At 58.3% G+C, this 27,345-nt stretch overlaps 2 protein-coding genes across 3 annotated transcripts; both read left to right on the forward strand.

Moving 5' to 3' along the window:
- Positions 1-248: 248 nt before the first annotated feature.
- BRMS1 (BRMS1 transcriptional repressor and anoikis regulator) lies at positions 249-7,132 on the forward strand. The gene is made up of 10 exons (XM_016186257.2): positions 249-366; positions 3,264-3,412; positions 3,502-3,592; positions 3,680-3,807; positions 3,900-3,979; positions 4,044-4,140; positions 4,475-4,567; positions 5,351-5,415; positions 6,445-6,484; positions 6,648-7,132. The coding sequence occupies exons 2-10, from the start codon at positions 3,271-3,273 to the stop codon at positions 6,653-6,655; spliced, it is 744 nt and encodes a 247-aa protein (XP_016041743.1). The 5' UTR covers positions 249-366; positions 3,264-3,270; the 3' UTR covers positions 6,656-7,132.
- Positions 7,133-8,197: 1,065 nt separating this feature from the next.
- Positions 8,198-14,271, forward strand: RIN1 (Ras and Rab interactor 1). 2 transcript variants are annotated; one of them, XM_007518767.3, is made up of 10 exons: positions 8,198-8,350; positions 8,461-8,641; positions 8,736-8,850; positions 9,218-9,290; positions 9,388-9,479; positions 9,606-10,337; positions 10,528-10,833; positions 10,998-11,129; positions 11,218-11,369; positions 12,891-14,271. In XM_007518767.3, exons 1-10 carry the CDS (start codon positions 8,277-8,279, stop codon positions 13,386-13,388), a joined length of 2,355 nt encoding a protein of 784 aa, XP_007518829.1. In that variant the 5' UTR covers positions 8,198-8,276; the 3' UTR covers positions 13,389-14,271. The 2 variants fall into 2 exon arrangements, with proteins under 2 accessions (XP_007518829.1, XP_016041742.1); XM_016186256.2 differs by lacking the exon at positions 8,198-8,350 and adding an exon at positions 8,354-8,376.
- The last annotated feature ends 13,074 nt before the right edge of the window (positions 14,272-27,345 follow it).

A 27,345-nucleotide genomic window follows, 5' to 3' on the forward strand; every position in this document is an offset into this window, starting at 1 on the left:
GGTCTCTGGTTCTCCCCCTTGCACGCGCGGGCGGGGACAGTTCTGTGGACTGGGGGCGCGGGCTGCAGAGCGAGGAAGCCACCCCGGCCCCTCCCGCAGACCGAGCCCCGTGCCGGTGGCACCCGGTTGCCATGGAGACCGGCCCGCGGCTCGCGGCCTCGCGTCGCCCAGGTTCCTCCAATTGGGAGCCACCCGGCGGCGCCGCCTGATGACGTACGCGGAAGCGGGCTCAGGCCCCGCCCCCGCGGCAAAGAGGGACCCGAGCGGCGCTTCCGGGAGCCCAGCGGCTGGGGCCGGGACCGGCGGCCTCGGGCTCCAAGCGACACTTGAGGCTCGGACGTGCGGCCGCAGGCGCCGGTCCCCGCGGTGCGTATCGCCGCGGAGAGAACTTGCCGGGCGCGTGTGGGGCACCGCTGGCCGCGGAGGAGCCGGTGGCCCCCGCCCGCGCCGGGCAATGGCGGGACGGTCGCGGCGGGAGGGTCGACCTTGCACGGAGGCCAGGCCCCGCAGCGGTGAAGTGCATGTGCGCAGCGCTGCCTCACAGTCTGTTTTCTCCACCCCTTACTCCTTGCAGTCCCACAGCTCCCGGGAGTAGCGGCGGCGACCCTCTTTTTGCCCCCCCCCCCCCCCCCCGGGTACGGAGGGGAAGGTGTGATTTAGTGTAGCTCACGCGGCCAATCACAGACCCGACAAACGAAGAGGAATTGCGACATTTGGGAACTTAGGAACCGAGGACTGAGGATGATGGGGAAGTCGAGGCTGGTTTGAAGAACCCAGGTTTTCAAGTCAGATTCGGAGCGATCCTGGAGTGGGAGGAAACCGTTCTTTTTTTTTTTTTTTTTAATATTGCATTTAATTTATTATTAGATAGAGACGGAGAGAAATTGGAAGGGGAGGGAGAGAGACAGAGCGACACCTGCAGCCCTGCTTCACCACTTGAGAAGCTTTCGGTCTGCAGGTGGGGACCAGGGGCTTGAACCTGGGGCCTTGAGCACTGTAATGGGTGAACTTAACTAGGTGCGCCACCGCCAGGACCCTGGAAACCGTTCTTTTAGGCCAGTTATGTTGCACCACTCGCTGCGGTGGAGGAAGTAAAAAGATGCCTCCTTTCCCAACAAGAGTTGTACTGGGTATGTCGGAGCATGTGTGACCCCTGCCCCTGAGAGGCTCCCAGGCTGGCTGGAGAGACAGACATGAGAAGGGAGAACAGCGGACAGCTAAGCAGATGAGGCTTCCAGGAGGCAGTGGTGACCCCAGGGCAGTGCTCGGAGAAGCTGGAAGGGCATCGCAGGGACTAGAGGCCCTCTGTGGACAGGGCTGCTTGGCCTCCCTTGTCGGGCATCCCTTGGCACCGTTTGGCTTTGCCACCTTTACTTCTGACATCCTCTTGCCCTGGGACTTGAGGGTTTTTCTCTTCCACGTCTCTCCCTGATTCCCTTCTCCTTTACAAGGATCTCATCTTCTGCCCCTTGAGTGGCTCTGGGACTTCCATCATGGGCCTCTTCTCCCGCCACACGTTATCCTGCTTTGCTGACGCAGTCTCTTCCTTGCCCTGAAGAACCCACTTCATGCCAATAACCACATTTCTCTCTGAGGGTTGAACCCGGCCCATGAGCCAGCCCCTCCCTCCACCCCACCCCCGCCCCCTCTGTGATGAGGGTCTTTGTGCGTGCTGCTAGCTCTTGGAGAAGGAATGTTAATCGTGGCCGGTGCCGCTGAAAAGTCAGCTAGGTGCCAGTGGGCAGTGGCTGACTCACGAGCATTGTCGGCTGAGGGTGAGCAGACAGAAACGCGTGGAAATGGGCGGGGGGCAGGGAGTGTGAAGCCTGGAACAGTGTGTGTGCACAAGACTTGGAAAAATGTAGGTGTGTCCAGTGACGGCTCAGTGGTAGAGGGCAGGCCTCTAACATGTGAGGCCACGGACCTGAACCTCTCCTGAAAGAAAAAATAGAAAGCTACGAAGTGGAAAGGGGGCCCCCAGCAGTTAAGTGGGGTGGAGTGAGGTGTTGAGTTTCTGCTCTTTCTTTTTTTATGCGATGCACATGGATGCACATGGGGCCTCGAGCTGCTCCCCACCTTGCTCAACGTTTGTCCTCTACTTTTTGAGAGAGAGAGACAGCACCACACTCATTCAGCCACAGGATTCACTGGCAGCACTGCTCCACCCGCCATCCGTGGGGCTCCTTTGGTGCTGGCCCTGCTCCCATGTGTCGGGGAGCTGACCCAGGGCCGCAGGCAGGGTAGTGCTGAGGCCTGTGTTCTGCCTACTGAGCCATCTCCCGGCCCCTCTTGTGCTTCTAAATGGGGACCTGTGTGCATCTAAAGGTTTCGTGGGAGGAGCTGCCCTGAGGTGTTGAAAGGACAAGAGAGGGAAGAGAGGCTGAAGAAGATGGCATTTGACGCAGAGAGGGGCCGGGTGGTGGCGCACCTGCTTGAGCGCACATGTTGCAGTGCACAAGGACCCAGGTTCAAGCCCCCAGTCCCCACCTGCAGGGGAAAAGCTTTGCGAGTGGTGAAGCAGGGCTGCAGGTGTCTCTCTGTCTCTCTACCTCCCTGTCACCCCTTCTCTTGATTCCTGGCTGTCTCTATCCGATAAATAAGATATTTTTAAAAAAGAAATTAAAAATAAATAAATTTAAAAAGACATTAACAACAACAACAACTAGAATTTGAGTGAGAAGACAGAGAAAGGAGAGCACTGCTGGCGGAGTGAGCAGCATGGAGGGAACGAGAGGGAGGTGCATGGTACGTTTGAGATCTGGTGGCTAGTTGGTGATGAAATTCAAGTCCAGTGGTCTGGGAGGTGGTGTGGTGGCTAACGCACCAGACTCTCAGGAATGAGGTCCTGAGTTCAATCCCCGGCAACACATGTACCAGAGTGATGTCTGGTTCTTTCTCTCTCTCCTCCTATATTTTTCATTCATTAATAAATAAAATGTTAAAAATAGAAGAAAGAAATTCAAGTTCACTCCGGGCAGGGCCTGGGAAGCCCCATGAAAAGCTGGATCCAGGCCCGTTGACAGTGTGGAGTCAGCCCTCGGCCAGTAGTCTCAGAGTTGGGATGCCCCACCCAGCCCAAGGGCATGGGAGTTTCACGGCTGTCAGACTTCCCGAAGCTGTGCCGGCAGCCTCTCCACCTTCTCCCTCCCGCCCCGGTGCCACTCCCAGCCCTGTGCCAGCCCGGCTCTGCCTGCACTCACGCTGGCTCTGACTCCCTGGGCCCTGGGCGGCGGAGTGAGCCGGGGCCGCGCCCCTCCTTGCAGAGCCCAGATGCCCATGCAGCCCGCAGGCAAAGAGGCAGAGGACATGGAGGCCGAGGGCGACTCTGCGGCGGAGATGAACGGCGAGGAGGAGGAGAGTGAGGAGGAGCGCAGCGCTGGCAGCCAGACGGAATCGGAGGAGAGCAGCTCAGGTGAGGCCCCGCCCCCGCCGCGAGGCCCCGCCCCCGCCGCGAGGCCCCGCCCCATGGGCCCTGACTGTCCCCTGGCCCCCACACCTTAGAGATGGACGACGAAGACTATGAAAGGCGCCGCAGTGAGTGCGTCAACGAGATGCTGGACCTGGAGAAGCAGTTCTCGGAGCTGAAGGAGAAGTAAGTGCGGGCATGAGGCCAAGTCTGGGGTCGCGGCCCGGCAGTCGGGGCCCAGGTTCTAGGCCCACCCCCTCTCGGCCCTGGCAGGCTGTTCAGGGAGCGGCTGAGTCAGCTGCGGCTGCGCCTGGAGGAAGTGGGGGCCGAGAAGGCACCCGAATACACAGAGCCCCTCGGGGGGCTGCAGCGGAGCCTGAAGATCCGCATTCAGGTGGCAGGTGAGTGCTGTCCTGTGTGTGTGTGTGTGGGGGGGTCCCGGGCGCCCCCTGCTCTGCTCCTCAGCAGACCCTCTGCCCCCCACACCCCGCAGGGATCTACAAGGGCTTCTGCCTGGACGTGATCAGGAACAAGTACGAGTGTGAGCTGCAGGGAGCCAAGCAGCACCTGGAGGTGAGCACGCGGGCACCTGGGGGGTGGCCGCCGCCCCCGCGCGCTGAGCAGGCCCCCCTTCCAGAGCGAGAAGCTGCTGCTGTATGACACGCTGCACGGCGAGCTGCAGGAGCGCATCCAGCGGCTGGAGGAGGACCGCCAGAGCCTGGCCCTGAGCTCCGGTGAGCTGGCGGCCCCACCCCTCCCTCCGCCCACGTCGGGGGCGGGGAGATGCTCCTCCTGGGCCCCGGGCATCAGTGGGGGCTTAAGAGGTGCGTCCCCAACCTTACTGCAGAGTAGGATAGCCACTGTTCCCTGGGCCCTACGGGCACAGGGCTGGGGAAGGGTACAGAACCCATCTTCTTCCCACTGTCCATGGAGCCAGAGAGGAACAAGGCTCCCTGCATGCGGTAACCTCAGCCCGGGGCCCCTGCACAGCCCTGGATAAGGACCCAGGGGAGGCATCCTGGGGGCCATCCAGGGAGAGGCATCCTGACTCTGGGTCTCGGGGCACAGAGCGGTGGGATGAAAGACTGCACGCCCGAGGTGGCTCTAAGACGTGGGACTCTCTGCCGCCCAGCAAGCGGAAGAAGGCACCCCTCGTGTCCGGTATCCTTTCCCGGTGGCCTTACCCCAGCCAGGAGTCAGAATGAGAGGGAGGAAGCAGAGGGACAAGAGACAGACTGGATGCTTCCACTGTCCCCGGGCATCTCAAGACCACGTCTGGTGGGTGCAGCCGTAGCAAGTTCTCATGGGCTTCTCCTGCGTCTCTCCCATTCTCTGGGGACCCAGTGACTCCCGAGGGATCCTGTTCTCCTCTTCCTGTCTGTGCCTGTCAAGTGCTGATTTCAGAGGCTACCTCCTCCTTGAAGCCTCTCCTGGTTCCCCCCACCCCACCCCAGTGTCTATAACCTCTAACCGCTGACCCTACAGCCTAAACTGGGGACCCACATCCCACATGGGAGGAGCTGCCTGAGCCCCGAGCCTGGCATGGGGAGAAATTGAACACACACCACCCCCTCCTTCAGGCAGCAGCCGGATACCATGGAGCCTGCAGGGAGGGAGGACTCTGGGTGGTAGAGACCCGAGGGCAGGCGGCACTGGGCACAGAGCAAGATTCCTGGAGGGGTGTGTGAAGACAGTCATATTCTCAGGACAGAAGAGACCAGAGGAGAGGACAGGTCAGGGGTAGAGAATAGGAGGAGCCCTGAGGTCCCCAGGTGCGTGGATGGCCTTCCTTCTCCTCCCCACCCCCCCAGGCTGGAGGGGGGACTGAGGATGAGCCTTGCTGACCGCTTCCCGGGACCCCGGACATCGTGACAGAGCCTGAGCTCTAACCCGGCGCTGGGCTCTCCCTGTCACCCGCCTGCCACTTCCTTGACCCTCGGGCAGGCCCGTACATCGTGTACATGCTGCAGGAGATTGACATCCTGGAGGACTGGGCGGCCATCAAAAAGGTGGGGCTGCGCCCAGGAGGGGGCTTGGCAGCACTGGTCCGCGGGAAGCCCCCGTTCAATCCCTGGCATCACATAAAGTAAATCTTAAAAGAAAATGAATAGATGGGAGTCGGGCGGTAGCGCAGTGGGTTAAGTGTACATGGTGCGAAGCGCAAGGACCGGTGTAAGGATCCCGGTTCAGGCCCCCAGCTCCCTACCTGCAGGGGAGTCGATTCACAGGCGGTGAAGCAGGTCTGCAGGTGTCTGTCTTTCTCTCCCCCTCTCTGTCTTCCCCTCCTCTCTCCTTTTCTCTCTGTCCTATCCAACAACGATGACAACAACAACAGCAATAATAACTACAACAATAAAAAAACAAAGGCAACAAAAGGGAAAATAAATAATAAATAAATATTTAAAAAAGAAAAAGAAAAAAAAAAGAAAATGAATAGATGCAGGTTCAGGCCCCTGGCTGCCACATGGGTGCTGTCACACGCGCCGGAACAGTGCCGTGGTGTCTCTCCTTTTCTTTCTCCACCTCCCCCCAGCCCCAATCAGAAAAAGAAAAAAAAAAAATTAAGAAGCGACTCTGCCATAACGTGGAATTATGCCGGCACGGAGCCTCAGTGATGCCCATGTGGCCAAGCCAAGGGCCGTGCTGACTGCTCTGCCAGCCCTGCCAGGGCTGGGGGGCATCTGCTGTCCAGCCTCCATACCCCAGAGCTTCGGCCTCTCCACATATGGGCTCCTGCGGGAGCTCTCTGTCACTGGCCCTTGGTGGCCCTGTCCCCAGCCTGGCCAGGCACCCGCAAGACTCCAGGAGGAGGGTGCTCCCTTATTCCAGGCAGAACTGGGGGCAGAGGGGGGGGATAACTGGACCAACCAGACCTCCAACAGGTGACCTCATCAGAGCACCCTGTAGAAGGGGCTCTGGGCCCCTACCCCTCTTAGAGCTTCTTTGCAAACCCCCCACACACACACCTGAGAGGAGCTGATGAAGGGGGACTTGCAAAGCTCAGTGCAGGCTCTCGGGCCCTTTTCTTGCCCATCCAGGCTAGAGCAGCTGTGTCCCCACAGAAGAGGAAACCAGAGGGTAAGAGTCACTGGGGGTGGGGGGAAGCATTGGGTCCCCCCATCTCGACTCACACACCGCCAGGCTCAGTCTCTGAGGGCTGGAGTGCACCTGCCCAGCCCTGGCTCGGCTTGCCTCGCCTTCCTCGGCCTGCAGTGACCTCCTCTTTCCCACACACTCCCAGGACCCTGACCTTGCTGTCCCCGGTGAACGGGTTCCTCAGAGCAGCTGGCACCAAGCTCAGAGTGGGCATCTTCCTGCTGCAGAAAGGCAGATGAACAGCGGGTCACCCTGCTTGCAGACTTCCCAGAACACGTGCCCGGGCCTCCTCCACCCTCCTCGTCCCTCAAGGGTGGCCCAGAGCTGTCTGGACTGTCTCCTCCATCCACCACCAGTCCTCCAGACCCCCTCATCCGGCCAGCCACCTCCACACACCCACCCCTCCCCCCACCCCAAACAAAGACGACTTGCAGCCGTGTCTACAGCCAGAGCCGCAGCCTTGCTGCTAACCCGGAGACCTGTCTGCGTGGGAGCTCTGAGCCAGAGATGGGCTGGGGCCCCTGGCTGTCATGGGAAGCAAGACGCAGGCTCCCTAGGCCTCCTCAGATTGTGGGAGTCAGCCTTCCAGCCTGGGGGGGGGTAGGAATAAACCTCTCCTGGACTCTGTCACCACTGTGAGTGTGATTTGCTTCTTGTACTGATTGAGCGCATTCTACAGATTTGTAGGATTTCAGGAGTGTGGTTTTACATAGACCTGCATGGGCAACTTGCCAGCCCTCCACCAAATTCCTATGCCCTTCCCCTGATTCCCTCCTTACTCCTCCGCCCTATTTATTTGTCTTGACTGGTGTGAGCAAGAAGGAAGTCAGAGCACTGCCCCCAGCACATGTGGCACCAGGGCTCAAACCCAGGGCCTCAGCTGCACAGCCCCCTGCCCACACATGCTTGATTTACCTTGAGGGAGCCTTGCCTCTTGGTGAGCATGTAGTCTCTTTGGGGGACCTCATACCACCCAGCAGGACCCACCAACTTGTGGGGTACAGGCTCCGAAAGGACTGGGGGTCAGGCCCTGAGCTTAGTGGGCCTGGTGAGCAGAGCCTGAAGCAGCACGTGGCCAGGCAGAGAGCACGTGGCCTGGGGGGGGGGGTCATGTCCACACTTGCCCAGCCACTTGGCAGATTGGCACGGCAGGCTGTCGGCCTGCGTGCGTGGGAGGCAGCCGGCAGCAGCGCCATGTGCTGACGACCTCACAGCCAGACTCCCCCCTGTTCCGATAGAACCACCCCCAGAACCTCAGTTAAGCAAAGGGGTCCGTTGCCTTGGAGACACAGCATCCTTTCTCCATGGCAACCTGAAATCCCAAAGCCCAACTTAGGTCAGGAATGAGTCACAGGTGACAGACCAGCAGGGGGCGCTCAACCAACAGGCGACCCCGCACCCGGACAGATGAGCAACTGACCTCAGACTTAAAGGTGTCTCTAGGGCCAGGCTGCCACAGACTGGAGCCCCTGGCTTAACCCCTTCCCGCCCCAACCAGAGGAAGTGCCTTGTGGGGGTGGCAACCCACCACAGGGGAACGCGGGAGCAGGGAGTGCTACAGGCCCCCCCCCCCCCCCGTGCCCCCAGGAGGCTGGGTCCGGACCCCAGAAGAAGCAGGCAGTATCTGGGCTGAGTGGCCAGCCAAGAGTTAACTGGCGGGGTGTGCCAGGTCGCACCGCCCTCAGGAAGTGTTACTCACCAGGGGAATGTGAGCGCTCCTGCCTGGGGGCTGGAGTCTTCCTGAGTCCCGGGAGAGACTGAAGGCATTCCCGCCATGGCCAGCCCAAGGGGGTCAGGAGCAGGCCCTCCTAGAGGAGCCCCCAATCCGGCCAGCCTGCCTCCAGAAAAGTTAGTGGACTTGGTGGGATGTCCTGGTAGGGCTGGGGGGCAGCGCCCAATGGGAGAGGCTGTGGTGCCAGTCCCCGGCTCCCCTGAGCAGTCTGGCGCCTGCCCCCCAGGCCAGCCCAGGACCCTCTGTACGACGTGCCAGATGCTGGAGGGGGAACGGCGGGGGGCCCCCAGCGACCGGGGCGCACAGTGAGCCTGCGGGAGCGCCTCCTCCTCACCCGGCCCGTGTGGCTGCAGCTCCAGGCTAACGCAGCGGCCGCCCTGCACACGCTGCGGACGGAGCCCCCGGGGGTGAGTGAGTCCGGGGCGGGTGGGGAGTATGGGACGGCCGGGCTGGACATGGGGGTCCCAAGCTGCCAACCCTGTTCCTGCTCTGCCCCCACAGACGTTCCTGGTGCGCAAGTCCAACACCCACCAGTGCCAAGTGCTGTGCGTGCGGCTGCCCGAGGCCAGCAGCCCCTCCTTTGTCTCCAGCCACTACATCCTGGAGGGCACAGGGGGTGAGAGGCTGGTGGTGGGGGGCAGAGGGTGAGAGGCCGGGGGCCCAGGTGAGAGGCTGGGTGGTAGCCAGGGCATGAGAGGCTGAGGGGCCAGAGGGTAAGAGGCTGGGATGGGGAGGTTCTAGGAGTAAGAGGCTTGGGGGCTTCAGGGGTGTAAAAGGCTGGGGGAGCAGGGGGTGAGAGGCTGGGAGGAAGCTTTGGGAGTAAGAGGCTGGAGGGCCAGGGGTGCAAGAAAGGTGGAGGGGTGGTTCTGGAGGTGAGAGGCTGGGGGGATAGGAGGTCTGGGGGTGAAAGGCTGAGACAGGTGGGGGGGGACCCAGGAGGGGCCCCAGGGAACCCTCTGCCCACCTCCCTCCCCGCCCCTCAGGCATCTCCTTGGAGGGCTCAGAGCTCAGGTTCCCAGACCTAGTCCAGCTCATCTGCACCTCCTGCCATGACCGGTGAGCCTGCTGGTCACCCTGCCCACTCCTCCCCTTCCCCCTTGGCCCCTTCTGGTGCACCCCTGCCTCCTGACTTGCCATCTTCTCTCTGGCTCAGGGACGTCCTCCCCCTCCGGCTCCAGCTCCCCAGAGCCATCCGCCAGGCAGCCACCCACAAGGAGCTGGAAGCCATCTCTCATCTGGGCGCCGGTGAGGGCTCGCTGCCACCCACTGCCCAGGGTGGGGGGACGGCAGATGGGTGGGAGAGAGCCCTCGCCTGCCCCCCCCCACCCAGACTTCTCTGAGGCCCTGGGTCTGTCTGTCTGTCTGTCCTAGAGTTCTGGAGCTCGTCCCTGCACACTAAGGCCCGGCCGGGCGCGGAGGAAGGCCCACTGCTGCCCCGACTGAAGCCGCGGCCCCCCCAGGAGCTGGACCAGGGCTCGGGGGCCGCCCTGTGCTTCTTCAACCCCCTGTTCCCAGGCGACCTGGGCCCCGCCCGGCGCGAGAAGTTCAAAAGGAGCTTCAAAGTGTGCGTGTCCACCGAGACCTCCAGCCCCCTGTCCCCGCCCGCGGTGCCACCGCCCCCGGTGCCCGCGCCGCCGCCCGGCGCAGCCCCCAGCCCCGCCGCCAGGGGGCGCCCGCGCCAGCTGCTGCGCCGGGAGAGCTCGGCCGGATACCGGGTGCCTGCGGGCCTCCCGCCCCTGCCCTCCCTGCAGGAGGTGGACTGCGGCTCCCCCAGCAGCTCGGAGGAGGAAGCGGGGGGCCCGGGGGTCCGGGGGAGCCCCGCCAGCTCGCCGCCCCTGGGCCGCCGCCGCCCGCTGCTCCGCTCCCTGAGCGCCGCCGTCTGCTCGCTGCTGGCGCCCGAGCGGCAGGTGGGCCGGGCGGTCGCGGAGCTGGTGCGGGACAGACACACGGCCGCCGGCCAGCTGGTGCAGGACCTGCTGACCCAGGTGCGCGCTGGCCCCCAGCCCCGGGAGCTGCAGGGGGTCCGCGAGGTGCTGAGCCAGGCCCGGGCCATGCTGAGCGCCGAGCTGGGCCCCGAGAAGCTGCTGCCCCCCGAGAGGCTTGGTGAGGCCCTGCCCTGGTCCCCCTGGCCTGCCACCCCCACCCCAGCGTCGGCAAAGCAAGTCCCTTCCTCCTGCGCCCCGCCCCACCCCAGGCCCTCCATCTTTGCATCCCTCCGCATGGGCTCCTTGGGGTGCTGCCCCACCCTCCGCCCTAGGCTGCTCCCCAACCCCGGCCCTGCCTTCCTCTGCAGAGCTCGTGCTGGAGAAGTCCCTGCACCGCTCGGTGCTCAAGCCCCTGCGGCCTGTCCTGTTGGCCCGTCTGCGGCGCCGGCTCTGCGCCGATGGCTCCCTGGGCCGCCTGACTGAGGGGCTCCGCAGGGCTCGCACCCAGGGCGCTGCGGCCTTTGGGGCGCCCGTGAGCCTGCCCTCACCTGCCCAGGTGGAGCAGGTGCGCCAAAGGCTGCTGCAGCTGCATCGCTCCTATTCCCCCAGCGCCCAGGTCCGACGGCTCCTGCAGGCCTGCAAGCTGCTCTACACCTGCCTGAGGGCCCAGGCGGGTAAGAGCCCCCAGCCCCGCCCCTGGTCCCCAGGCCTTGCCCAGCGGAGACATGGGGCGGGGGAAGCAGCCCATCACAGATGGCTGGCGAAGTGAGAGCACAGGAGGCAGAAGTGACTCTGAGGCTGGACCCCTGAAATTCCGCACCCACAACCCCTCACACAGGGGAAGGTGCTGGGGCGGACGCGTTTCTCCCACTGCTGAGCCTGGTCCTGGCGCACTGTGACCTGCCGGAGCTACTGCCCGAGGCCGAGTACATGTCGGAGCTGCTGGAGCCCGCCCTGCTCACCGGGGAGGGTGAGGCCCGGCCCGGCCCGGCTGCAGGGAAGAGACCCAGGAGCATGTGCAGCTGCCGTCTGAGCCACCCTGTCCCTTCCCATCCCAGGCGGCTACTACCTGACCAGCCTGTCAGCCAGCCTGGCCCTGCTGAGTGGCCTGGACCAGACCCAGACCCTGGCCCTCAGCCCCGCGCAGGAGCTGCAGCGGGCCCTCCGCCTCTGGGAGCAGCGCCATGTACCCGCCAGCCCAGGCTCCCAGGTGCCACCCCACCCCCAGACCCCCAGGCCTCCCCAGACTCCCCAGACCCAGTCCTGCACACCCCAGCCCCTTTTCACAGACGAGGAGATGTAAATCCAGGTACAAGCCTTGAATCCTGGCTTCCAGACCCCAACTGGGTCTCTGGACAAGGTTCCCCTCACCCTGTCAGCCCAACCCTGTCCCTCAGTTGTCACCTTCCTGTTGGAGGGACTCTCCCCAGTCTGGTGAAGAGGCCAGGCTGGGGGGCTCGGCAGGTGGAACAGTGGCTGGCTAAAGCAGTGGGTTTCCGACAGGAGAAGTGGCTGCCTTGGAGAGTGTGCTGCTTTGCCCTGTGACCCACCCAGGTTTGAGCCTGGGTCACCCCCACACACACACACTGAAGGAAACTTTGGTGCCCTGGTATCCATCCACCTACCAACCAATCTATCTAAAACAAAAGCACTGGACTCTCAAGTTCACTAGGCTACATGTGCAGTGACGCTCTGCTTCTCTCCTTTCTCCTCTCCTTTCTTCTCTTCTTTCTCTCATTAATCAGTAGGGAGAAGGGGGGGAAAAAAAGCCAGGCTGATGGCTGGGAGATGACTCACCTGGTGGAGTACATACCTTTACCATGTGTAAGGTCCTGGTTTCTGTTTTGTTTTTTACTTTATTTTTATAATTATTTTTTGCCTCCAGGGTTATTGCTGGGGCTCAGTGGCTGCACCATGAATTCACTGCTCCTAGAGGCCTTCCCTCCCCTTTTGTTGCCCTTGTTGTTGTAGCATTGTTGTAGTTATTATTGTTGTTGTTGATGTTGTTTGTTGTTGGATAGGACAGAGAGAAATGGAGAGAGGAGGGGAAGACAAAGAGGGGGAGAGAAAGACAGACACAGGTGAGGAGCTGGGGGCTTGAACCGGGATCCTTAAACTGGTCCTTGCGCTTAACCCGCTGTGCTACCACTGGACTCCCTAATTTTTACTTTATTTTAATGAGAGATACAGAGATACCAGAGCTCTGGCTGATGGCAGCTCTGGCTGATGGTGCTGGGGACTGAACCTGACACCTCAGAGCCTCAGACATGTAAGTCTCTTGCAGAACCAGTATGCTGCCTCCCCAGCCCTGAGGCCCTGGGTTTGAGGCCTAGCATCACATTGGATCACCATGGACAGCTGTGGGCGGCTTCATGGATGGTGGAGCAGTGCAGAGGTGTCCCCCCAAGAAGTAATGAAAATAATGGGCTTAGGGGGCACATAGTGACACTGTGTGTGCATGAAGCCCTGAGTTCCTTTCCTGGAGTGAAGCAAGACTATGACAGGGCAGAGCCCATGGCTGAGAGAGCTGTCACCACTGTGTCATAAGACAGGGATATCACAGCTCCCTGATGGGCCGAATCTGAGGGCAAGATGAGTAGGGACAAGCAGGGAGCTGTCTCTTCCTGTACAGAGCCATTTAGGGCTTAGCCTTGCCATGCCCTGCCCAAGGGTGAAGCCTGCCCTGGAGGTCCAGGTGGGGCTGAACTCTCACTTTCCTCTCTCCACACAGCATCTGCTCCGAGTGGCCTATCAGGACCCCAGCAGCGGCTGCACCTCCAAGACCCTGGCTGTGCCCCCTGGCGCCTCGATGGCCAGCCTGGCCCAGCTCTGCGCCACCAAGTTCCGGGTGGCCCAGCCAGACACTTTCGGTCTCTTCCTGTACAAGGAGCAGGCCTACCACCGCCTGTCACCTGCAGCCCTGGCACACGGGCTGCCAGCAGCCAGCTATCTGGTCTACCGCCGCCGGGCTGAGACCCCAGGGGCCTCCCCTGGGGCTGCTCCCCAAGAGGGCAGGGAGGAGCCACAGGCTGGGGCCAGGGGTGGGGTGGAATGGGACCCAGGAGATGGCAGTGTGCAGGTCAAAAGCAGCCCCGGGGATAACAGAGGAGAATCTGAAGCAAGAGCTAAGGGGGCAGAGGAGGCTGAGGAAGCTGAGGGCCAAGATAGGAGACCCCCTGCCCAGCACAGGGGGCCAGAGACTGGGGGGACCCAGGCAGCAGAGGAGTAGCAGGGAGTGATGAGTCAGATAGGAAGCTCACTGAGGCAGGAGGCTGAGCCAGATGGGAAGGCTGCCACGGCCCCCACCCTAACAGCCACGACCTTCCTCTGCCCCAATGAGCCATCTCCTGTGTTTGCCACCTTCTCTGCCTCTGTGATCACCCCAGAAGGAAGGGGGGCATGTGCTGACCATATCTTGAGGAGTGGAGCAAGGAGGGGCTTGAAAAATAAGTGACCAGGCCCCTTCCTCTCTGCCCCCCGCCCAGTGAATATTCACCTCGGGCCTGGGCAGAGGTCTGTCCCCTCTCACGTGCCCTACGCCCCGGGCTCAGTCCCGGACACAGAGCTGGCCAGGGGTTCCCTCCAGACTGAGGGCTTTAGAGCCCCAAAACACCGCTCTACCTACTCTGGTTAGGATGGAGGAGGGGAGGCAGCAGAGGCCCCAGGCTACTTGAAGAAGGTGCATCCTGGGTGGAGGCAGATAGCATAGTGGTTCTGCAAAGAGACTCTCATGCCTGAGGCTTCAAGGTCCCAAGTTCAATCTCCAGCACTGCCATTAACTAGAGCTGAGCAGGGCTCTGGTAAAAAATATATATATATATATGGAGTCGGGCAGTAGTGCAGCAGGTGGCGCAAAGCACAAGGATTGGTGTAAAGATACCGGTTCAAGCCCCCAGCTCCCCACCTGTGGGGGGTGGGGGTCACTTCACAGGTGGTGAAGCAGGTCTGCAAGTGTCTATCTTTCTCTCCCCCTCTGCCTTCCCCACCTCTCTCCATTTCTCTCTGTCCTATCCAACAATGACGACATCAATAATAACTACAAGAATAAAACAACAAGGCAACAAAAGGGAGTAAATAAATAAATAAGCATTAAATATATATATCTAAATATATGTCCCTGAGCCTTGTGTGTCCTCCAGCTGCAAAGTGGAACTGCTGTTGATCGTCTGCCCTCCACCCAAGAGTCCCCAGGGGTGATAGGCTGAGCTCAGGCCATGGGCAAGGAGGTGAGGTCTGCCCTCACCAAAGATGGTGGCCTTGGGTTAGTCGGGCGTGGGGGTGGGGGGACTCTGAATGTCACACGCCCTCAGGAAGCACCTACAGTCCAGTCCTTTCCCAGGACTGGAAGTCCTCCTGGGTGCTCTGGAGTTTCAAGGGAACTGGCCTGGCACTGGTGTCCACCAGCAGGTAGACAGGCTTCCGGAAGCAGAGGCGAGGGCAGGTAGTGGGGGGGCTTTGTCTCTGCACTAGGGGCCCTCTCCCTCTGCTCTTACTACTGAGTGTCAGGAAGTGGCTTCCATGTAGCACACAGCCGGCATTTGGGGATCCCCAATTTGAACCTGGGGTCAGGCCCCTGAGACACCTCTACTCCAGTGTGCCAACATGCTCCAGGCCCAGCAGCCCCGAAGTTGGGGGCGGGCAGAGGGGCTTCCCAGAGCAGGCAGGAAATCTGAACAAAGAGAACACCACTGACGGCCAGGAGGGGGCATGCGTGGCCCGTGAAGGTATCTCCAGGGTCACAGCTCCAGGTGCTCACACCTTCTGAGTTGGGGTGCGGCCAGGGGGCAGCCTGGGGGCAACACAGATGTCCATCTAGGGGCTGCCAGTCCTCAGCTGCCCTGGAGTCAGGGCTCTGAATGAAGACCCCCTCACCAGGAGGAGCTGTCCCTGGGGGAAGGGGGAACCCCACCAGTCTCTGGGGTGCACCCACATGTGCGGCAACTGGAAGCCCAGGTTCTGGTACCCCGATCTCTGCTGGAGCCACTGGCAGCCCTTCCCTCCCCCAAGCTTCCAGCTCGTGGCCCCCCTTCACTCTTTTGTACACCCTCTCCGTCCCCCAGGCCACGCCCACCCCTCCCAGTGCCTTGCTCAGTGAGGCTCGATAAATGCTGTCCTAGACTGGTGTTTGGAAACTGAGACCTGACAGGAGGTGGGCCTGGGGAAGGCCAGCTTCTGGGAACCCAGTACAGGGTGTTTCACTCCAGTGACAGAGGAAGGACCTGGAATGGCAGTAGGGGACGGGGAGGGGGGCCGCTCTGGGAACCCCAGGGCCAGATGTGGCTATGTTGGGAAATTGGGGGGGGTGTCTAGGATTGAAAAGGTTTCTGGGAACCCCCTTCTGTGCTTGACACCGATTCCTGGCTCTTCTCTGCACACCCTCTGCCACTCATTTGTCTTCTTGAGTGGGTCTGGCGGGTCTGGGACCCAGGCAGGTGAACCAGCATGAGCCCAGGTGGTAATGGGAATGGGGGCTGCAGGCATGGCAGGTGATCTAGGAGAAGGGGTTTCAGGAGTCCCATTTTATAGCTGAAGAAACTGAGGATTTCTGGTTACAGGGCAAAGGACTTGGTTACCAGGTTCTGGGGGAGCCTCTAAAACAGAACCCAAGGGGGCTGGGAGATAACTCACGTGTGGGTGGGTGTAGATAGCATAATGGTTATGCAAACAGACTCTCATGCCTGAGGCTCTGAAGTCCAAGGTTCAGTCCCTCACATCACCATCAGCCAGAGCTGAGCAGTGCTCTGGTAATAAATAACTAGCTCACCCAGCAGAGACCTAGACACCCCATAGGAGGCCCTCCATGGACGGCACCAGGGACGCTCAAGACTGTAGAGCTGTGCTGAGGTATCTCCCATTTCTCTCTCTCTCTCTCTCTCTCTCTCAAAAGAATGAGAAAGTGGGAGTCGGGCTGTAGCGCAGCGGGTTAAGCGCAGGTGGCGCTAAGCACAAGGACCGGCGTCAGGATCCCGGTTCGAGCCCCCGGCTCCCCACCTGCAGGCAGGTCCCTTCACAGGCGGTGAAGCAGGTCTGCAGGTGTCTGTCTTTCTCTCCCCCTCTCTGTCTTCCCCTCCTCTCTCCGTTTCTCTCTGTCCTATCCCACAACGACAACATCAATAATAACTACAACAATAAAACAACAAGGGCAACAAAAGGGAATAAATAAAGAAAATAAAAATAAAAATAAAAGAATGAGAAAGTTAGAGTAGGGAGACTGGCTAGGAAGCGGCAGAGATGTGCACAAGGTCCTGAGTCCCATCACCAGGCTACACGCGGTGGAGACTCAGGGGCCGGGTGGTTTCAGTCTCGCTCTCCTCCACTTCTCTCTTCCCCTTTCAAATAAATAATTTTAAGTGGTCCGGGAGGTGGCGCAGTGATAAAGCTTTGGACTCTCAAGCATGAGGTCCTGAGTTCCATCCCCGGCAGCACATGTGCCAGAGCGATGTCTGGTTCTTTCTCTCTCCTCCCATCTTTCTCATAAATAAAATATTTAAAATAATAATTTTAAACATGTTTTTGTTTGTAATATGTCAGAGCTATTGAGAGAGGAGGGGGAGATAGAGAGAAACCTGCAGCACTGATTCACTGCTCACAAAGCTTCCCCCTGCAGGTGGAGACTGGAGGGTTGAACCTCAGTCCTTGAACATATCTGCTCACTTTTATTTATTTATTTTTTTGCCTCTAGTGTTATTGCTGGGGCTTAGTGTAAGCACTATGAATCCACTGCTCCTGGAGGCTATTTTTTTTGCATTTTTTTTTTATCGTACAGGACAGAAAGAAGGGGGAGATAGAGAAGGAAAGAGAAAGACACCTGCAGACACGCCTCAGTGCTTATGAAGTAGACTCACTGCAAGTGGGGAACTTGGGTTCGAACCTGGGTCCTTGTGCAAGTCCTTGTGCTTAGTAGTATGTGCACTTAATGGGTGCACCACCACCTGGCCCCTAAGTCCATTTTTTTTGCCTCCAGGGGGTTATTGCTGGGGCTCAGTGCCTGTACCACAAATCCACCCTCCTGGAGGCCATTTTTCCCTTTTTTGTTGCCCTTGTTTTTATTGTTGTTGCTGTTGTTGGATAGGACAGAGAGAAATCGAGAGACGAGGGGAGAAAAGAGGAATAGAGAAAAATGGACACCTGCAGAGCTGTTTCACTGCCTGTGAAGTGACCGCCCCCCACGGGTGAGGGGAGCCAGGGGCTCGAACCGGGATCTTCGTGCTGGTCCTTGTGCTTCGCGCTATGTGCGCTCAAGCCACTGCGCTACCGCCTGGCCTCCCCAAGTTAATTTCTTTAAAGGATTCACTCACATGTCTTTTCAAGCAACATTCTGTTGTTGTGTCTCCAGCAACTAAACACTAAGCACCCTCCCCCTCCCCCCCCCCAGGGACACAGGCATCATCTGGACAGAGAGAGGCTACTGTGCGTGAGTTCCAAAGCCTCCTGGCTTCCTCCCTTGGCCCCTGAGAGAATTCAGAGCTCTGAGGGGTGCCCTACCCCACCCCAGGGCTGGAACCCTGACCTTCAGGGCAGCAAACAAGTCACTTCCTCACTTGGGAAGGCTGTTCTTTCTCACCTCGAGGTGCACCAAGCTCTGAGTGTGAGCTTGTTTATTGTCTGTCTTCCTCGCCAGACGGCGGGAGCCAACTTGGCCTTATTCCCGGCTAAACCTCAGGCTTTCAGAACAATGCCTGACAGGGAATGGGCACTTAGCGAGCAGCCAGGCCAGGGTGACCCAGAGGCCCGGCCCACAGTCAGGGAGGGCATTCTTCAGCGCTGCCACCAGGGGGCGAGCACACCCTGTGTCCGGAGCCCAGACTGAGTCCTACTCCTGAGGTCACCCACAGACGCGCCTCTCCTGAGACCAGGAGGAAGCTCCTGTGCAAGGGAGAGGGGACCATCCTGCCAATCAGGATCCTGTGAACGGAAGTGGAAAAAGTGGGTGGTGAAGGGGTCCCACTCCGCCCACAACCCCTGCAAGCCAGGCCCACGCAGGGCGTCAGGCGATGGAGTAGGGGAATGAGAGAGGACCTGTAGAGGAGGAGGACAGTGGACATTGAGACTTCCAACACAGATGGCTGGGCAGCCTGATTCGTCCATGCCACATCTTCACATTGGCACACAGCACGTGCAACACCGCCACCCCCAGCCTGACACACTCAGGCACTAAAACCTAACACCTCAGCACCCCAGACTTCACAGGAACACCCAGAGTGTGACACCCTGACAGTGTCAGCCCATCCTGCACCCAGGAAGGGACACAGAGACTCACATGGCCCCTCCCCCAGCAGCCTCTGAGTGTGCCAACTCCCAGTCTCTCCCTCAACACCCGCCCTCTCCCTGCAGTGCCAACACCCCCCCACCTACCCCCGCACGCGCGCACACACACACACACACACACACACTCAGGGACAGGCTGACACGGAGTTGGAGATGACGTGGTGCTGGGGACTTGGGGACTTTGGGACTGGAGCAGACTTTACTGCACGTCCCTTCTCAGAGTCAGCCTACAGGCTGCCTCCTTCCAGGCCTGCTTGGACAGACACAAAGACAGATAGACGCACAGGGACAGAGAGACACACAGAGACCCCCAGAGGAAAACAGAGACCCCCCAGAGACACCCAAGGATCAACACACATGGAGAAACAGGAGACAGGGACACTGCAGACACACACAGCAGCAGAAGCCCAAGCCTGATTAACATGCCCCCAGCCCTGGCCAGTCACTGCCACCACTCAGCTATCCACCCCACTTGGACCCTGGGGGTGAGGTTGGACGGGTGGCTTTGAGTGCTGACAAGACCCCCAGGGTGTGGTGACCCTTGGGCCAGCAGGGGAGCAGCCTTGGGCGGGGTGGCTGAGCTCATCAGATTCCAGCCTTGGTGATTCACCGAAGCAGCCAGCGCCTGGGGTGGGGGTGGGGGGCTGGCTTGGGGTGGGGGGGTGTTGGCCTTGGAGCTGGGGCTTTGGGGATCTGGGCAGAATTCAGAGTAGAGGAGCTTGGGACTAGAGCAGGGCTAGCGTGGGATAGGCTTCTTGAGGGGCTGGGGCCTGCCTGAAGGGGTCTCCCTGGGTCACCCGCTCCCCCAGAAGCTGGAGCTGAATTGAGCCACTGAATGACACAATCAACCCCGCCTTGCAGCTGGGTGTCTCTAGCAGGGGAGAGGTGGGGTAGGGGGACAGGGGTGGGGTGATCTTCAGGCCCTTTGGTCTGGGTCAGTCCTGAGCAGGCAGCCCAAGGGCACCTAGAGGCCCCAGGATATGTCCCCTCACCTTGGACCCTGCACAAGACAGGGCCCAGCCCCCCCTGCGCTGCCAGGCCGCTCCAGGGAGACTTCCTGCTGTGGGAACCCTCCTTTCCTCCCTGAACCCCACCCTCTGGGGCCCACGGGCAGAAAGGATGGGCAGGGGCACCGGAAGTGCCTTTCTGGGAATGCTGTATGCCAAAACAGTCCGTCCTGTCTCTGCTCAGTGTCCCAGGGGGAGGTGTGTGTCACCAAGGAGACCCACACAGGGGCAGGGCCTGCGCTGGCCTCCCCCTGACTTCGGCCTGCAGCCCCCACAGCACCCCCTCAGCCTCTGCTCCCCTTTGAAGTCCTAACATAAATACCACTGTCTGCTTGGGTTCCCCTTCCCACCCTGTCGCAGCCCCAGGGCTGGCTCCCACCCCAGCCAGCTCCCCACGTGGGGGTGCACTGGGGGGAGGGGAAGGTGGGGGACTGGACCACCCCGGAAGGTGGTGGGCGGCAACCTGGGACTGGAACTGGGAAGCAGAAGGGTGACACCAGGGGCCAAGAGCCATGGAAGTGGGCAGGGGACAGCTTCCAGAAACCAGAAAGGTGACACATCTGGAGAGAGAAACAGCCTCCCAGTCACAGGAGTGTAAGGATGCCTGACGGAGAGGAAGAGAGAGACTCTGGACCCTTGAGGTCCCTGGGGACAGTGAGGGGGCAGGAAAAAGAGAACTCAGGACAGGAAGAAAGGGGAAAGTTCCAGAAGGCCAGGCGGGCGGGTGGAGAGGGGGAGGCTAAGCCTGGGCTAAGAGCCAGAGGACGCTGAGGAAAGAGGACATCCTCAGCAACAGTGTGGTGATCCGCCATCCTGGTTTGCTGCGGGGTAGGGGTCCCCAAAACAGAATGCATCAACACAGAGACTAACTCAGTCAACTGGGGTGAGCCAGTTACCCCATGGGGCAGGCCTCCATGGGGAGTCCACTCTCCCAGGCCCCCCTGGTGCAGATAAGGGACCAGTGAGCCCAGAAAGACCAGCCAGGACTTCCCTAGGGCACAGCCAGGCCCTTGGGGCCTCCATGATCCTCACGGCCAAAGGGCCTGGAGGTAGTGGGGACAGCCCCCCCCACCTGACCTGGGATTCCTTCTGGCTCTTCTGAGCAGCCCAGGGCAAGCCTGTCCCTCTCTGGTCCCCTTACGGTGGGAGACAGCTGTACCCTTCTGGCTCTGACCAGGCCTCCAGGGCTCCCTGCCCTATGGCCAGATGTGGCCAGATGTTTCAGCCAGGCGTCCACTGGGAGAGGAACCGAGGCCCCAGCTGGGCCTAAGTTGGGCAATCAGGGATAGTCATGTGTCACAGCTGCGGGCACAGGTGTGCAGGGGTCAGGGCTGGGATGGACCTGACACCCAGGTACTCACCTAGGAATCCACACAGCCTCTGTCCTCTGCCCAGACATCACCCTTTCTTTCGGGACCCCAACCCCAGACTCTCTCACCCTGTCCAGTGCTGACACCACCTCCTTCCTGTGGGACTCTCCCTTCCAGAAGCACTCAGGGGTGCGGTCCCCCCCCAGCACGTGGGGTGGGGTGGGGCTGCCATTGCTTCCCCACCCCCCAGTCCAGGGACCCCCCCACCCACCCGTGGCTACCACCTAAAACCTGGAGCCACTGCCCACCAGTCCTTTCCTTGAGACAGCAGGCAAGGCTGGGGTGGTTTGGGAAGAGCTGAGAAATGGGGGTGAGGGGTGGGGAGAGGGCAAAAAAAAGAAGAAAAAGCAGGGAAGATTGTGATTTATACACAGAGCGATGTGCTGGCTCAGCTGGCCTGTCAGCCAAGGCTCTCCAGGACGGCTGAGGGGGACGCCCCCCATCACATGTGACCCCTCCACACACACTGCTGTTCCACTAGAGCCTCTTGGGGCTTAGTGGGTGGGGCTCACCCTCACCCCCATGGGGGGTGGCGCATTGTGTCCAAAACCCCCAGCCCTCAGGCTTGTCCTAGTGGCTGGAGGAAAAGGAATCTTCTGGGAAGTGAGCTTCTCTTTTCTCTTTCTTTCTTTCTTTTTCAAAAGTGATTTATTTAGGGCTGGGGTTCATTATAATGGTTTTTTAAAGGACTTTCTTGCCTGAGGCTTCAAGGTCTCATGGAAGATCCCCTGTACCACCATCAGCCAAAGCTGAGCAGGGCTCAGGGCTCTGGCATCTCCATTTCTCTCTCTCTCTCTCTCCTGTATCTCTCTCATTAAAATACAATAAAAATGAAATCTATTTTTTAAAGATTTATTAATGAGAGGGAAAAGAGAGAGACAGAAGCAGGGGGCCAGGCGGTGGCTCCCCTGGTTAAACACTCACATTACAGTGTGCAAGGATCCAGGTTCAAGCCCCTTGTCCCCACCTGTAGGGAGAAAGCTTCACGAGTGGTGAAACAGGGCTGCAGGTGTCTCTATGTCTCTTTCCCTCTCTATCTCCCCCCTCTCAATCTCTCTCTGTTTTTATCCAATAATAAATAAATAAATAAAAGTTTAAAATATTTATTTAGAAAAAGAACTTTAAAAAATAAAATAGGGAGTCGGGCTGTAGCGCAGCGGGTTAAGCGCAGGTGGCGCAAAGCACAAGGACCGGCATAAGGATCCCGGTTCGAACCCCGGCTCCCCACCTGCAGGGGAGTCGCTTCACAGGCGGTGAAGCAGGTCTGCAGGTGTCTGTCTTTCTCTCCCCCTCTCTGTCTTCCCCTCCTCTCTCCGTTTCTCTCTGTCCTATCCAACACCGACGACAATAATAACTACAACAATAAAACAACAAGGGCAACAAAAGGGAATAAATAAATAAAATAAAATATTTTTTAAAAATTAAAAAAAATAAAAATAATAAATAAATAAATAAATAAAATAAAGGAAGTCGGGCAGTAGCACAGCGGGTTAAGCGCACGTGGTGCAAAGCACAAGGATCCGGCTTAAGGATCCCGGTTAAAACCCCTGGCTCCCCACCTGCAGGGGGTCGCTTCACAAGCGGTGAAGCAGGTCTGCAAGTGTCTGTCTTTCCCTCCTATCTCCATTTCTCTCTGTCCTATCCAACAACGACGACATCAGTAACAACAACAATAAAACAACAAGGGCAACAAAAGGGAATAAATAATAAATAAAACTTTCTATAAAATTGAGCACACATTTTACAATATGAAAGGACCTGGGTTTGAGCACCTGGCTACCACCAGCAGGGGGAAAGCTTTGCAAGTGGTGAAGCAGGGCTGTAGGTGTCTCTCTCTCTCTCTCTCTATCACCCCCTTCCCTCTTGATTTCTGGCTGTCTCTACCCAATAAATAAAGATAATAAAAAATAATTAAAAAGTTAAAAAGAAAGACAGGTGGTCTGGGAGGTGGCACAGTGGATAAAGGGTTGGACTCTCAAGCATGAGGTCCTGAGTTCCATCCCCAGCAGCACATGTACCAGAGTGATGTCTGGTCCTTTCTCTCTCTTCCTATACCTCTCATAAATAAATATACAAATAAATATTTAAAAGGAAAAACCAATTAGAAGAAATTTTAAAAAAGAAGAAGAAGAAGAAAGACAGAAGCAGTGCACTGCTCTGGTACATGTCATAATGAGATTAAACTCTGGACTTCAGTCTTGAAAGACCAAGACTTTATCCACTACAACACCTCCCAGGCCAGAGGGCCTCTTCCTTTTTTTTATTAATATTTAATTTATTTATTAATGAGTAAGGAGGAGAGAAAAGTAACTAGACTTCACTCTGGTACATGTGCTGCTGGGGATTAAACTCAGGACGTCATGCTTGAGAGTCTGATGCTTTATCCACTGTGCCACCTCCCAGACCGCCAGGGCCTCTTTTTCCAGGCTACTTTGAGGGAGGTTCTTCCCACATGGGCCATGAGCAGAGATTGGAAACCAGCTCTGGGCCTCTGCTGTGCCCTGCTCCTGGTGTCCTGGGCTGTTAAGACCCAGCCATGGAGGAAAACTCAGCCTCCGAGGGAGGAAGGAAGCAGACAGGACCACACACAGGACGCTCCTGCCAGCAGCTGCCCGGCCTGCGCATCCTCCGGAGCTGTTCCTCACAGACCCTGGCGACATTCAGAACCCGCCACTCAGCTCTCAGCTACCAACCAAGGCCTCCATTTCTTTTTTATTTATTTATTTATTTATTTTCCCTTTTGTTGCCCTTGTTGTTTAACATTGTTGTGGTTACTGATGTCATTGTTGTTGGATAGGACAGAGAGAAATAAGAGAGAGGAGGGGAAGACAGAGAGGGGGAGAGAAAGACAGACACTTGCAGACCTGCTTCACCACCTGTGAAGCGACTCCCCTGCAGGTGGGGAGCCGGGGGCTCGAACCAGGATCCTTATGCGGGTCCTTGCGCTTGGCGCCACGTGCGCTTAACCCGCTGCGCCACCACCTGACTCCTGGGGCCTCCATTTCTTCCAAACATCTGCAACCAGCCACGCATCTGTGCATGTACTCTTCACCCTCCTGTCTGCTTCGCTGGCTGTCTGTCTGTCCAGTTACTCATTCTTACATCCATCCTCCCCCCTGTCCACCCAACCCTCCAGCATTGTCATAACTAACCACACAGTAGCTTCCTGGGTGCATTGACCCATCCACACATCCATTGGTGCATGTTTCCACCCATGGACCTGTCCATCTCGCCATCCTTCCTCCTTCACATTAAAAAAAATATATTTTATTTATTTATTAATGAGAAAGATAGGAGAGAGAGAAAGAACCAGACATCACTCTGGTACATGTGCTGCCAGGGATTGAAGTCAAGACCTCATACTTGAGAGTCTGTTGCCTTATCCACTGCGCCACCTCCCAGACCACCACCCTCCACATTTTATCCAGTCATTGATGTAACCACCCACCCACCCATCCATCCATCCATCCATCCATCCATCCATCCATCCATCCATCCATTGATCTACCCATACATGCGCATCCATAAATTTGTCCATGCGTCTGTCTCTCATCCATCCGTCCTTCCATATATGCAACCATTGTTTTTTGCCTCCAGGGTCATCACTGGGGCTCAGTGCCAGCACTAGGAATCCACTGCTCCTGGAGGCCATCCCCCCCCCGCCATTTGATTGGATAAGACAGAGAAATTGAGAGGAATGGGGGAGTCACAGAGGGAGAGAAGCACTATAAACCACTGCTCCTGACACCCCCCCCCATTTTATTGGATAAGATAGAAAGAAATTGAGAAGGGACGGAGAGAGAATGACAGACACCTGAAGACCTGCTTCATTGTTTGTCAAGTTCACCCCCTGTGGGGGGGGGAGCCAGAGGCTCAAACTCGGATCCTTGCAGAACTTTGTGCTTAAGTGGTATGTGCGCTTAACCACGTGTGCCACTGCTCTGCCTGCCCCCATGTAACCATCCTCTCTCCCTCCATCCACCCTTCTCTTCCATCCATACTAGTGCATCCACGAATCTGTCTCTCGTCTTTCCCACCTTCCATGCTTGGAGGCAATCATTCTCCATCCATCTATCCATCCATCCATCCATCCATCCATCCATCCATCCATCCATCCATCCCTGTATCCATCCATCCATCCATCCATCCCTGTATCCATCCATCCATCCATCCATCCATCCATCCCTGTATCCATCCATCCATCCATCCATTCATCTAGCATCCATCCATCCATCCATCCATCCATCCATCCATCCCTGTATCCATCCATCCATCCATTCATCTAGCATCCATCCCTGTATCCATCCATCCATCCATCCATCCATCCATCTAGCATCCATCCACCAACCCACCCATCCATTTCCCCATCACTCACCCATCTTTTTTTTTAATATTTATTTCCTTTTGTTGCCCTTGTTTTTTTTTTTTTTTTTTGTTATTGATGTCTCGTTGTTGGTGGTTAGGACAGAGAGAAATGGAGAGAGGAGGGGAAGACAGAGAGAGGAAGAGAAAGACAGACAGACACCTGCAGACCTGCTTCACTGCCAGTGAAGTGACTCCCCTGTAGGTGGGGAGCTGGGAGCTCCAACCGGGATCCTTACGCAGGTCCTTGGGCTTTGCGCCACGTGCGCTTAACCCGCTGCGCTACCGCCCGACTCCCTCACCCATCTTTTAAGCATTTGTTGCAAGTACAGTCAATGTTGCCTCTGCACTATGGAGACCAAGGTGAGTCTGGATGTCTGGAGAGGCAGGAACAGATGCCTCAGCCACCTCCTCTGTGCCCTCCCTCACACAGGGAGTTCATTCTTCGGCAGTCTCAACCCCGTCTCTCCCACCCAAGCGGCACCCTCATTCTACCTGCCAGACCCTTAGCCTTGAAGGTCAGTGCTGCCTTCCTACACCCCAGTCCCGACTCCTATCCACTTGCAAGGAGGCCCACTCATACCATCTGGACGTTGGCCTTTGACCCTCTTGCTTTTGCCTCCCTTCCCAAGCCCTCACCCTGACTGAGGCCACGGTCCTGACCTCAGAACTGACCCTCCCACTCTCCAGACAGGCCTCCCCTCAAACGTCCCGGCACTGGCCACTGCCCGGAGCATGACTGGGCCCGCCACACCCTTGGATGGGGCTCCAGCCCGCCCCTACAAGCCTCCAGAGGCTGCCTCCCCCAGCCCGGCCCGCCCTGCTGCCCAGCTCTCCTGCCAACTCCCTCCCTTTGCCCAGATGATTGCAACAACCTCTTAGCTGGTCCCTGGTCCCCTGTCCCCCCTTTACCCTCAGGCCCCTGTGATGGAGGCCCAGGCTTCTGGGGGCCACTCCACTACCTTGCTAGCCACACTGCTTTCCCTCCCTGATGTTGCCCCTCTCCATGCTCCTGGCTCCAGGCCCAGATGGGGCAGCTGTGCTACCTGAACCTCTATCTGCACCGTACCTGACCCCCCCCTCCACCTTTCTCTCTCTATTTTTTGAAACTCTACTTGTTTATTTGATAGGACGGAGAGAAGTTGAGTAAGGAAGGGGACATAGAGAGGAAGAGAGACACAGAGCCTGTAGCCTGCAGCCCTGCTTCACTTGTGAAGCTTCCCCCCTGTAGCTGAGGACCAGGCGCTTGAACCCAGGTCCATGTGCCCTGTAATATGTGCACACAACCCAGCGTGCTGTCACCTGGTCCCTTACATTTCTCTTTAATGAATGGACTCACATATGCACCACCCCACCATAGAGAAGCTCCTCCCAGGTCAATTTCATATTGGGGGGGGGGTTGTGAGAGAGGAAGATACTGCAACGTCCACGGAGCTCCACAAAGTACCACCCATGGTTCTCCTATGTGGTGCCAGGCACTGAACCCAGTGTCTCCTGCAGGGCAAGGTGCCCTCATGTCTTGAGCTCATACCCCTCTCTCAGACTCTGCTCAAAGGACCCTTCAGGGTGCTGCAGCCACTTGGGGACTGGGGTCCGAGTCAGGAGGCCAGAGGTCCTGACCCATCCCTGCTGCCACCTTGCTCAGACGCTCCCTGGGCCTCCGTGTTCCCACCCACAACAAGGCTCTGAAATGCCCAGGGTCTTCTGGGGAAGGCTGGGTGAGTGACTCTGTGTCAGGCTCACCATACATCTGGGCCCCATCATTCAACTGCCAAAGCCACATGCACAGCTTGGGGGTGGGAGGCAGCAGGGAGCAAGAAACAGAAGATAACCCTGCCTATCCTGCAGCACAGCGGCCCTGGGGACCCGCCTGTTGTCAATGTCAACCAGAGGGGAGCCGTGGCACCCAGCTAGAAGCCAGGCACACTAGTAACCAATGTCCCTCACCCCTATACACACACCCCATGAGTGCACTGCTCAGCTCTGGCTTATGGTGGTGCTGGGGACTGAACCTAGGACCCTCGGTGCCCTTTTGGGCAGGAAAGTCTTGCAGAACCACTGTATTCTAGCGCTAAATCTCTTACTCAGTCTAGCACATCCCTCCCCAGAGCCACACTCCAGCCCTTAACCAAATTGGAACCGTTAAATCCCAGCTTTGGGGGAGCTGGGGGGCTCAAGC

Source organism: Erinaceus europaeus, chromosome 17 (genome assembly GCF_950295315.1).
Source record: "Erinaceus europaeus chromosome 17, mEriEur2.1, whole genome shotgun sequence".
NCBI lineage: Eukaryota > Metazoa > Chordata > Mammalia > Eulipotyphla > Erinaceidae > Erinaceus > Erinaceus europaeus.

Excerpts from the sequence above, each read along its gene's own strand:
- BRMS1 (XM_016186257.2), top strand. The coding sequence starts at position 3,271 with ATGCCCATGCAGCCCGCAGGCAAAGAGGCAGAGGACATGGAGGCCGAG. Across the intron at positions 3,593-3,679 it reads TTCTCGGAGCTGAAGGAGAA|GCTGTTCAGGGAGCGGCTGA; the intron begins GTAAGTGCGGGC and ends CGGCCCTGGCAG. Across the intron at positions 4,141-4,474 it reads GAGCCTGGCCCTGAGCTCCG|AGCGGTGGGATGAAAGACTG; the intron begins GTGAGCTGGCGG and ends CTCGGGGCACAG.
- RIN1 (XM_007518767.3), top strand. The coding sequence starts at position 8,277 with ATGGCCAGCCCAAGGGGGTCAGGAGCAGGCCCTCCTAGAGGAGCCCCC. Across the intron at positions 9,480-9,605 it reads CATCTCTCATCTGGGCGCCG|AGTTCTGGAGCTCGTCCCTG; the intron begins GTGAGGGCTCGC and ends TGTCTGTCCTAG. Across the intron at positions 10,338-10,527 it reads GCTGCCCCCCGAGAGGCTTG|AGCTCGTGCTGGAGAAGTCC; the intron begins GTGAGGCCCTGC and ends CTTCCTCTGCAG.